Genomic DNA, 12,362 nt, shown 5'->3' on the forward strand with positions numbered 1-12,362 from the left:
TTTTGAGACAGGGTCTCATTCTGCCACCCAGGCTGGAGTACAGAATGCAGTCATGGCTTACTGCAGCCTCAAACTCCAGGATTCAAATGATTTTCCCACTTCAGCCTCCCTAGTAGCTGGGACTAAAGGCACATGCCACCACACCCAGCTATTTTTTGAAGAAACTTTTAGAGAGACAGGGTCTCACTATGATGCCCAGGCTGGTCAAGGACCTGTGCTCAAGTGATCCTCCTGCCTTGGCTTCCCAAAGTGCTGGGATTATAGATGTGAACCATTGTGCCAAGCCTAGAAAAGGCTGATTTTATAGAATCAAATACTAATGAAAATGACTGCTACTCTTTTCGGAAGGTTATTGAAGGAACTACATATTGTCTTATATTTTTAAATGTTTTATGATTTCTATGATAGATTCATTGGTTATATGTAAGTGAATTTTAACTTGTTTTTGGGGGAGCAAAAGTTCACATTGAACTAATGACTGAATGCTTCTAAACTGGATACAAAAATACAAAATTCAACAAAATGCTATTTGTGTTCTCAAGGAGCTTTCACATTAGGACAAATATAAAACAGGATTTAATAATACGATGTTTGGTTCAGACTAAGTACTTAGAAGTATGGGGGGAAGAATTCCTTCATACTGAGTAATCATGAAGGGCATTGCCGATGAAGTTGCATTCAGTTGGACCTTTAAAAATTAATAGATTTTTGACGAATGTGGTGAAGGAAGTTTAAGAGGAAGGTGAAGGGAAAGGCCCAGAGGCAAGATAGCTTGATTTGTGTTTTATAGGAACAGGATATGATTCAAGCTAACTGGAACATAGAAATCTTTAGGGAAGTTCTGGGAAATAAGATTGGATTAGATTGTGGCAGATTTGGAGTGTGAAACCAGAGGATTTGCTAGGAAATATCAAATCCCATTCTTTAGAGTAATATAGTCTCTCATAGTGGTTGCTTCTGTAATACAAACTGATTGATGTGTGATAGTAGCTATGAGACTGATGTCAGTATAATGGGGGAAATAGCATTAGTTCAGACGTAATCTTTCCCAGCATATTAACTTTTTGAAATAATCAGAAACAAACTTCTCACAACCTAAGAGAAAGCTTTAGCACTATGAAGATATAAGGAAAACACTGAGAATTCTGCAGAAGTGTCCTCTTATTAGTGAAAATGAGTGGCTTCAGGAACAGTTTCACATTCCACAGTATTAATCTGTCAGCTGTAACAATGTTTGCAGACCAAGAAGCTGCAAAAACATTTCTCTTTGAATTTTTTTTTTTGAGACAGAGAGTCTCACTTTGTCACCCAGGCTGGAGTGCAGTGGCGCGATCTCGGCTCACTGCAACCTCTGCCTCCCAGGTTCAATCAGTTCTCCCGCTTCAGCCTCCTGAGTAGTTTGAATTACAAGTGTCTGCCACCACGCCTGGCTAATTTTTGTATTTTTAGTAGAGACAAGGTTTCACCATGTTGGCCAGGCTGGTCTTGAACTCCTGACCTCAGGTGATCCACCTGCCTCGGCCTCCCACAGTGGTACTGTGCTTTTAACTTCATTGCAATTATTTTGACTAGAAGCATATGTCCTGAAGAATTCATATCTCAAATGAGGAAACAAGAGCCCCAGAGTTTTAGGCTTCAAAGGATGTAATGCTAGATGCAAATGGGAGCAGACATTTAACTGTGCAATTATTTTTATAAGGACCTGTTATTGTTTGAGTTAGGGCTTTGATTACAGAGTTATGTTGATATAAAAAAATTATTTTTATTTTTAGAGAGATGGAGTTTCACTGTATTGCTTGCACTGGCTTCAAACTTCTGGACGCAACTGACCCTCTTAATTTAGCCTCCTGGGTACCTGGGACTACAAGTGTGCAATACCACACCTGGCTACATTGATATTCAGTAGTCCACCTTAACTCTCTTTTCCCCGGGAGACTTGTTACTTTTTAGTTGTGCTTTTGTAGAACTCGAAGTATTTATTTTTTTCTCCAAGTGTGTATATCACATTCTAGCAGAAAGGGCTCTGACATGTTTTAAAGGAAGGAAACTCATAAAGGAATTGTTGACCTAAATTTTCAGTTTAATTTTCTCACACAGAATCATCTTGTGTGCTGAGGCAGGCAGATTGCTTGCTTGAGCCCAGGAGATTGAGATCATCCTGGGCAACATGGTAAAACCCCGACTCTACAAAAAATACAAAAATTAGCCAGGTGGGGTGGCCTATGCCTGTAGTCCCAGCTATTTGGGAGGCTGAGGTGGATCACATGACCTCAGGAGGTTAAAGCTGCAGTGAGCCATTGTTGAGCAACTGCACTGTAGCCTAGGCGACAGAATGAGTCCTTGTCTCAAAAAAAAAAAAAAAAAAGAAGAATCTTTTTGTGTGCCATAGTCACTGAAAAGTGTTATAGCTCTTGAAATGTATGCACTTTGTTCTCACTGAATTTTGAATTGAGAATGTTCCAATTCTAATTTTAAAGAGAATTTATATTTGAAATTTGCCCCAAATCAAGTGTTTTTATGTAGTGTCAAAACACTCTCAATGGACTCTGCTGTTGGGCTATGCTTGGGTGGTGAATTGATCTCCCTGAAAGCTGTAAACAGTTTTTGACCAGACGTAAACTTAACTTTTGAGGGATTGTAAGGATGTTTGTATAAGTTTATTAACCTAGAAAATGCCCATTCTCTTACATAAAAAATCATCTTCTTTCTTGGAATTTGGGGCCTAGTTGAATATATAGAATTTCTGACTGATTAGAAGAGTCGTAAATGGGCTTGATCTCTTCATTTTCTTAAAACAGAGAGTCCTTTAATTTCATTTAGTTGTAAAATTTCTAAAGTGTCTATTTTAGCAATATTTGGAATGGAAAGGTCTTTATCTTTCCATTCTTACTCTAGTACATCCTGTTTCTACTACTGATCAAGTAAAACCAATGAACTAAAATCAGGCTTAGTTGACATTACTTTTACAAAGATAGAAATATATAATTAAAAAATTTGTTATTGATATGATTTACTTCCATAGCTTTGTACATATTTTCATAAAAATGTGTTTGTGCTGTGCTGCTATGTAGCATTTTGTGGATCTTCCACTGTTAAGATAAAAACACTCTTTTAGTTACAGAAAGACCCAAATGGGACCAGTAATTTGCCAACTGGAAGTTCTCTTCTTCAAGAAGTTGAAGTACAGAATGAGGAGATGGCAGCTTTTTGTCTATCCATTACAAAGTAAGGAATTTTTCTTTATAAATGTTCGTTTGAAAAATTGACTTGAAAACCAGTTTAGTGCTAATAATGATAAAATTTTAAAAATTTTAATTATTTTCTTCTTGTGGCTAAAATTTCAAGTCAGAGTTAATTGGCACGTTACCACAAACTACAGTTGAACTTATGTCTTCACATGTTAGATTTCTTAATATTTGGAAGAAAAAGTTGAGGTCAGACATTAGACTTCTGATACTATAATAACCAGTAAAAAATATGACTTACCTGTAAATTTCAGTACACTTAAAAAATACCTACTTTTGTCTTAGACTTAATTTTGCTGTAAACTTTCTAGCATTCAAAATACTGTCTTACACATTTAAGAGATGATATTATAACAGGCAAGTTTAGAAGAGCAAATATATTTCTGAAGTTTAGAGAAACACATTTATAGAATGTTCTCTCAATCTTAAATGAGTCTAATATTCATTATAGGTGAGGAAACTGAGACTCAGAGAAGTAACCTAACAAAGTTTACTTGGCTAGTCAGTAATATCAATAATAGAACCAAGTCTCTTTTGCTTCTGGTTAAGCATGTTTTCTTCCCATTATATCACTATATTAGTCATGACTTCTGTTACAAGTGCTAAAACCCATCTTGAACTTAAAAAGGGTCACGTTCACAACCCAAATAGCAGATAGAGGAAGGATGGGGCAGAGTTCATTAACAGCAAGATTCAGGAATTCATTACTATAAATCATCCCTCCTTCCTTCGATTCTCCTTGTCCACTCCCTTTCCTTTCCTTCTCCTTCCTCACTTTTCTTCCTCTGCCTTTCCTCCATGCAATTGAATAGTCTCAGTAGCAGAGAAGAAAAAGGAGTCCCCTTAGCGCTAGCCAGATAGGAAAATCCCACAGGAGGAAAGAGTGGAACAACAATCCTTGTGGCCAAGAGGATGAGAGATCTGTTATCTAAAAAAGGGAAGTAGATCACCACTGAGAGATTTTTTTCTGAATCCAGCATTGTCTTCAGTGTGGTCTGCTTTAAACATAGCAGGATTTGGGGTTCCCAGAACATTTTTGAATATGTACATTATTTTAATGTTAAAGAACTTAATATTTAATGAGATTTTCTGGACGATTGGTGATATTTTATTAAAACTCTGTCTTCCTTTATGTTACCTTTTAACCAGCATTTCTTTTCTTCAGAATACCTTAGGAAAAAAAATATTATCAGTAGAGTCACTTTTTCTTGGCAAAGGTTACTCTCCCCAAACAGGCCTTGTATTTTTCTGTTAGGCCATGTTAAGTAACTACTACATTTAAGCTTTGCAAGTTGAGAAGTTAGGTAGCTGAGACCTACCTTTTTTCTCGCATTTGAATCATAGAGCTATTTATACAAACTCTGCCACTAATTGAAAATGATTGTTTTTGTTTACACACACACACACACACACACATTTATGTGGTACAAAACTGCAAATGGACTAAAGAGAGAATGAGTTCTTTTTGTAATTTTATTTTCATTAGTAGACTATGATTGTAACAAATATTAGAGCAGTAAGAAGTACTGCTGTTTTTGAAGCCATGTTCTAGGAACTTCTCTTGTTCCCCTGTGGTGACCATGGAGATTGAGGTGAGGAGATGTACTTTGAAATTAGTGGCTCTATTTTTTCCCGTATGCTCATTTTGCAGCGGATTTTTAAAACAAATTTTAGGCTTTTAATTAGAGAGCCAGTTCTTTGCTTTTTGAGATCTCCAAAAATTATTCGTTTAAATTCAGCTGTGAAATTAGTGTCAGGCTGTCAGAATGATATTTGTTTATAGTTAAGATAAAATATAAAACAGACTTGGAATTTATTAGCAGTTCTAGGTATTGGTTCTTGTTGTTGTTTCTCATCTGTGAAATTAAAGAGTTGGACTAGTGATTTCAAAGATCTCTTTCAGTTTAAGGTTCTGTAATACATTGATTAAGGACTACTTTTCATTATTATTGAGTTTTTGTCTTATTTCTTTATTTTTTTCGTTTTACACCTATCGTAATTGACAAAGCTTGCTATATCTACTAGTTACAGGTGCTGAAAATGGTTTTTTTTTTTTTTTTTTTTGAGACGGAGTTTTCACTCTTGTTGCCCAGGGTGGAGTGCAGTGGTGCGATCTCGGTTCACTGCCTCCTGGGTTCAAGCTATTCTCCTGCCTCAGCCTCCTGAGTAGCTAGGACTATAGGCATGTGTCACCATGCTCAGCTAATTTTTTTGTATTTTTAATAGAGACAAGATTTTACCATGTTGGCCAGGCTGGTCTTGAACTCCTGACCTCAGGTGATCTGCCCACCTCGGCCTCTCAAAGTGCTGGCATTACAGGCGTGAGCTACCGCACCCGGTCAAGAAAGTTCTTCTAATAGTGTTAAATACCAGTAGAAGTTAGTGCCACTTTATTTGTGGTCCTTTAGGATAAGATGAGAAACCACACTCTACACCTGTCTTTCTGAATAGCTTTATGGTCATATAATATTAATATATATACTATTTATATCCTATACTAGTATCTTGACCCCAAAAACTTGCTATGTGTTTTGAAGGACTTCAACTCTGCATTTGGTTAATTTTATTCTAAGTAGTGCTGATATACTTTCCTATAGAATAATGTTAATTCATTTGAAATCTTTCAAAACCCTCATTTTTATCTCTTCTCTTTATATTCTGATTTTGTATGATTTGGTTATCTGTGCAGAATTTTAGTCTGATTGAGCACACAAAAGTAGAAAAATAAACCATAAAGGATTTTTGTTTCTGCATAGAGATACTGAATTTCCTAAACTGTAGATCTACACTAAACAGACAAAGCCTTTTATTTGGGTGATAGGGGAGTAGAAATTTTAGAAAAAATAAAAATTAGAGTTAAATACTCTTTATAGGTAGTTACTTAAGAACATCAAACTGTGATGTGTGGCTTAGAGTATCCATAAAAATACCTTATCTGATCTATATTTAAAGTGAATAATTTACTCAGACAGCAGTTATTCATTGAGTAGTTTAATTTGATTTTGTATGTTTAAATGTTTAAACATTTAGTTACAAAAAAACCCACCAAAAAAACCTCAATTGTAAGGAATCTTACATCTTACGTGTTTTGTGGTTTTTGGCAATTTTTATAAAGCAAACAAACCATGGATTAGAAGAAATCAATTTTACAGTAAAAGGAAATTAGTGTATTTTCTGGATCTGGTATCTTCCATGGTACCAAGTAAATACAAAAAGGACCCATTATAAAAACATTTCTTAAATTGTGATAAAATATGTGTAACAAAATTTACCATTTTAACTGGTTTTAAGTATACATTTCAGTGACATAGTTACATTCACATTGTTGTGTAAAAGAAAGGACTTATTTTAAGAAAGGGAAATGCAGGTTTCCTCCTCTCAAACAAAGCTAAGTTTTATCACTGGAATTTTTGTCTAATAAATTCTTTTCTTAGCTATCAAGAAATTCTGCTTTTACTTTCGTCATCCTTAACGGTTTCTGAAAATTGAAAGCTTGCTTAGATGTAGAAAAAATTCTCTAACATTTCATACATTAATTTCATGATTTGATGTGAGCATCTGTCTTAGTGTTTGTATTACTATAAAGAAATACTTGAGACTGAGTAATTTATAAAGAAAGGGTGTATTATATTTTTAATATTGGATCCTTTGTGTTGCTTAAGAGTTCAGTGCAAAAACCAGATTTATTCCTTCACTAACTCATTTATTTGACAAGAAGGTTAAAGCACTTACCATGTACTAGGCACTGTTCTAAATGCTTTATAAACTAAATTCACGTAATTCTCACAACAACCCTATCAGGTAAGTAGTAGTATTACCCCCAGTTTATAGAAGAAAAAACCGAAGCAACAAGGAGATTTAATAACTTGCATAAGTTCACACAGCTAATAAGTAGTATAATCAGGATTCAATATAAGGTAATTTGGCTCTAGAGGATATGCACTAATGCTTACATGTGCTACTTCTCCAGAACCTTTTTCTGTCAACTCAAGCTGTTTTATTCTACTTCCGTGACCTGATTATTTTAATCTCTACAGAAGCAAGTATATAATACTTCTAGCATTCATTCCATTCATAACCCTATGAAAAGCAGGTAGGAGGACTGGTCCCTGTCTTCTAACCTCTAGAAAAAAATCAGTTTAAAAGAGCTCACAAGTGTAAAGAAGTTATCAAATCTGTCTTTGTCTTATGATAACAGCAGTGCTGGCTGGAGACGAGCCATACACCACATTCATATATTTAATTTTAAACTGTGTTGCTCCTAAGAATACCTTCACAGGCAGTTCTTTCGATTCCCTAAGTTTTAGAAATCACTTTGAGGGAAGAAAGGCCTTGGAGCACTGTAAAAAACCATTGTCTGTATTTTGTTCATTATCTAGCAGCCAAAAACAACGTTTGTAGGAAAAAGGTCCTTAGAACAAAAAAAATTTTCAAGACAACAAACATTTTATCCTTTTGGCCATCACAGTTTTAGGACTACATTGCCTATAGAATCATTTAAAAGGTACCATTTTGTGTACTTATACTGTGTGGCAAAAGATTTTTAAGCAGAGGACCTCATTTAAAATGCCATTTATCCAAGCATGTGCTTGGGTAGTGTTGATAATGTTACCAAAGCTATCCTGGCAGTAGGTCGTCTCTTCCTTTTCCTTGGGTTTCTTTTATTTAAAAGGAAAATGCTGGTATTTGGAGTTTCAACAGGAGTTCATTCATTGCAGTTTCATGAGCTGCTTGAGTTGGACAATGACACAGAACTGAGTGGCTATAAACATGTAAAACCTTGTTCAGAGCCCTCAGATGAAGTTTTTAAAAAAAGAATTTAATTTCTTCTTTCTTGTGAACAGATTGAAGACCAAATTTCCGTATACCAATCACCGCACAAACCCAGGCTATTTGTTAAGTCCAGTCACAGCACAAAGAAACATATGCGGAGAAAATGCTAGTGTGAAGGTCTCCATTGAAATTGAAGGATTTCAGCTACCAGTTACTTTTACATGCGATGGTAGGTTTATGGTTCCTCAAGCCTCTTGTTTTGTTCTGTAAGGGGGAAATGTTTAAAATATCAGTATTGGCCGGGCGCGGTGGCTCAAGCCTGTAATCCCAGCACTTTGGGAGGCCGAGACGGGCGGATCACGAGGTCAGGAGATCGAGACCATCCTGGCTAACACGGTGAAACCTTTTCTCTACTAAAAACTACAAAAAACTAGCCGGGCGAGGTGGCGGGCGCCTGTAGTCCCAGCTACTTGGGAGACTGAGGCAGGAGAATGGCGTGAACCCGGGAGGCGGAGCTTGCGGTGAGCTGAGATCCGGCCACTGCACTCCAGCCTGGGCGACAGAGGAGACACCGTCTCAAAAAAATAAATAAATAAATAAAATATCAATATTATCATTCTTTTAATAAACCAATTTTGTTATCATGTGTCTTTTTGTCATTCATATGGATACTTTTCTGGTTAGAACTAGTGGGGAATCAGGTTACCTTTATAAATAGATAATTATCTGAAAAGTGCTGAGTAACTTTTTGTTAATCAGTGGCTCTTGGCCAAGGCCCAAAAGCATTGGATAGAAAAGCTAATTATAATCTAATTCTTTATTTTTATCCTTCATTTTATGACAGGAAGCATGCTTGCTTATAAAGAGCTGTCAGTGAAATTGAAATTCCAGATATCTTGCTAAGTTCTTCTATGGAGAAGATAATTCTCTTTTATTTTAATCCTTTCTTCCAAACTTGGTATGGGTGTCCTCTCTAGAGATGTCTGTAGGAATTTTTTTCTTACAGTTTTAAAAACTAATTTTATTTCCTTGCAGAGTTTATTGCATTTCATAATATATATTATCTTAACAGGATTCCAACCAAGGAATGAGATCCTTTATTTCTACAGTACTTTGGCCTAAGAATTATGCAATTTCTATTCTTTAATGGTTATGACTAGGAATGTGTCTAATATTCAGATACATTCTTCCTAGCTTTGTACTTTTGAAGGCCCTTTGAAAAAATATAAATCTGAAACCGAAAACCATCAGCTACTGTAACAATTATTCTTTTAGTTGTTAAAGGAAAAGTTTTGTGGTTTTTGTTGTTGTTGTTGTTGTTGTTGTTTTTTGAGAGAGAGTCTCACTCTGCCACCCAGGCTAGAGTGCAGTGGCATGATCTTGGCTCACTGCAGTGAAGGTGAGCGTTAGACCCCATCTCAAAAGTATAACCTACCTGCTGTATTTTTATTTTTCGTTGGAAAATATACCAGGCAAATGTCAAACATTTAAAATGGTGAATCATTTTCTTGTGATTCATTTTAAATCATTGTTTGCTAGATACTGCTAAATATCATCTGTGGGGGATTGGTTCCAGGACCCCCTTCAGATACCAAAATCCTAGGATGCTCAAATCCCTGATATGACATAGTATTATCGTATAACTGATACACATCCTTCTGTATACCTTATTTATTTTTGGTTTAATTTTTAAATTTTTAACTTGCATGGGTACATAGTAGGTATATATATATTTATGGGGTACATATGGTCTTTTTTTAAAGCATCAAAGGGAAGGGGTAAAATGATGTTTTGATACAGGCATACAATGTGTAATACTACCGTATACTTTAAATCACCTCTAGATTAGTTATATTACCTAATGCAATGTAAATGCTATGTAAATATTTGCTATACTGTATTGTATATGAATAATGACAAGGAAAAAGTGTGTACATATTCGGTACAGATGCAGTTTTTTTCTTTTCAAATATTTTTGTTCCATGATTGGTGAATCCACAGATGCAGAACCAACATATATAGAAGGTCAACTGTGTTAAGTTAAATAAAACATGTTAGTAAAATTGGTTTCACCTCTTTCGATTTACTTGTTTCAGTGTGGCAACTAGAAAATTTGAAATTATATGTGTGGTCTACATTTGTGGACTGCATTATATTTCTATTGTATACTGCTGTCTTAAATTATAAGTAATACAGTCTTGAATAAGTATGAATGAGCAAAGTGCAAATGATGACTAACTCTTTTACAGTGAGTTCTACTGTAGAAATCATTATAATGCAAGCCCTTTGCTGGGTACATGATGACTTGAATCAAGTAGATGTTGGCAGCTATGTTCTGAAAGTTTGCGGTCAAGAGGAAGTGCTGCAGAAGTAAGTTTATTTAACTACTGAGCAACATCTTTGACAATTTCATTTTTAATGGTTTAATCTAGAAAAATTTCAAGTTGAATTTATAATGCAGAAATACGTTGGGTCCTATTGAATTGATTTATCGAATTAGTAAACTTTTATTCAAATATATGATGTCTAAGATGTCATGTCTAAGACAGTGGTGGGGGTTCAGAGATAAGTGAGACATTGTATTCCCTTAAGGAGCTTGTAGTCTTTACAGGAAGAACTTCAGGCAGCTGGTTAATAAGTGATATAATGGGTCTTTCTTACTGTAAAGAGTCGATAGTCACAGACTCTATTTTCCTTTTGCAACTTGCACTGTTACTTTATGCACAGTAGTCAGCTGTGATTTCCTTTTAGTTGCCTGAAATAATCGTTATATGAATCTTTTTCTTACCCAGGTATTTATTATATCTTTTTTTGAGACAGAGTTTCACTCTTGTTGCCCAGGCTGGAGTGCAATGGCACGATCTCGGCTCACTGCAACCTCCACCTCCCGGGTTCAAGCGATTCTCCTGCCTCAGCCTCCCAAGTAGCTGGGATTACAGGCATGTGCCACCATGCCCAGCTAATTTTGTGTTTTTACAAAATACAGCCCTTTGGTCAGGCTGGTCTCGAACTCTTGACCTCAGGTGATCCACCTGCCTTGGCCTCCTAAAGTGCTGGGATTATAGGTGTGAGCCACCATGCCCAGCCTTGTAATTTATTATATCTAGCATTTAGTCTTTTCTTATTTCCTTCTTCATCTTTGTCTTCCTCTTCTTTTTTTTTTACATTGACTCTTCTCCTACAGAATAATTTCTCTGTTTAAATGCTCAGATTTGATTTAAAAACTGTCTCTGTGTTTTATCATTCTCTTCAATTTCTGATGCAGGTGCAATTTAAATTTTACCCTCACCTTTATAATTTATAATTTGAATAGAATAATAGTGAATAATTAATATATCTTAACAGTAATCATTGCCTTGGAAGTCATGAGCATATTCAAAACTGTCGAAAATGGGACACAGAAATTAGACTACAACTCTTGACCTTCAGTGCAATGTGTCAAAATCTGGCCCGAACAGTAAGTGTGTACCTTATAACTGAATTTCATTTATTTGAATCTGAATAATTCTGCTAATTTGCCAATTTTCAACTTGTACATTTTATATGATTTCATAGTTGGAATGGGGTGATGAACTCATCCTCAGCAGGAATCTTCTTAGCAAATGAGGGAGGATCTTCAATCATGGAGGTTTAGGTAACATAGTCCTTAGAGGTAGAGGCATATTTGAAAATCAAAGTGGAAAAATTAAACATTTGGTTGGTAATAGCTTTATACATGAGTGAAAACATCAGGGTGAGTCAGGGAAAAATGAGGAAGAAGGAAAAATTTTGAATACTAAATATTGGTTGGGGATGAAAAGAAAATCCACATTGACCTTTGTACCAAACTGAGAAAAATAAATTATTCATCACAAAATGAAAACTAATTCCCTGTTTTAAAAGTTCACTACTTCAGTAGGTGGATGTTCTTTAAAAAAAAAAAAAAAAAAAAAAAAACTTTCAATGCTTTCTTTTGAGGTTAAAGCAAAATAGAATGCAGGAAATGTAACCATTTTGTTTTACTGCATGAACCTTTGGTGAACTTATGATTGAATTTTTAATCTCTAAAGAGAGTTATTCTTCATTTGGTAGAATTTTGGATGGAAAAATATCAGTGATGTCTATTTTCTTTTTTTCTTGGTTTTCTTGAGTTTTGCTTTTTTGTTAGGGGTAGAATTCATTTCAATCGGGTAAAGACTTTCATAAAATTTAGTACATTTTGGCAGTCATTGGTAACTTTTCTTTTCAGTTTCTTAAGGAATGATGTCCTTTTTTTTTTTTTTTTTTCTTTTGGAGACAGAGTTTCCCTCTGTCATCCAGGCTGGAGTGCAATGGCGTGATCTCAGCTCATTGCACTTCTGCCAC

General features: G+C 35.3%; 1 protein-coding gene across 2 annotated transcripts in view; it reads left to right on the forward strand.

Moving 5' to 3' along the window:
• Window positions 1-12,362, forward strand: part of PIK3C2A (phosphatidylinositol-4-phosphate 3-kinase, catalytic subunit type 2 alpha) — a 129,732-nt gene that overhangs the window by 54,346 nt on the left and 63,024 nt on the right. For both annotated transcript variants that reach the window (XM_011992953.1, XM_011992954.1), the window contains 4 exons: window positions 3,122-3,225; window positions 8,090-8,247; window positions 10,268-10,388; window positions 11,364-11,475. In XM_011992953.1, coding sequence (XP_011848343.1) covers window positions 3,122-3,225; window positions 8,090-8,247; window positions 10,268-10,388; window positions 11,364-11,475 — 495 coding nt within the window. The remainder of the gene's footprint in view (window positions 1-3,121; window positions 3,226-8,089; window positions 8,248-10,267; window positions 10,389-11,363; window positions 11,476-12,362) is intronic.

The sequence above is a fragment of the Mandrillus leucophaeus genome, unplaced genomic scaffold (genome assembly GCF_000951045.1).
Source record: "Mandrillus leucophaeus isolate KB7577 unplaced genomic scaffold, Mleu.le_1.0 Scaffold420, whole genome shotgun sequence".
NCBI lineage: Eukaryota > Metazoa > Chordata > Mammalia > Primates > Cercopithecidae > Mandrillus > Mandrillus leucophaeus.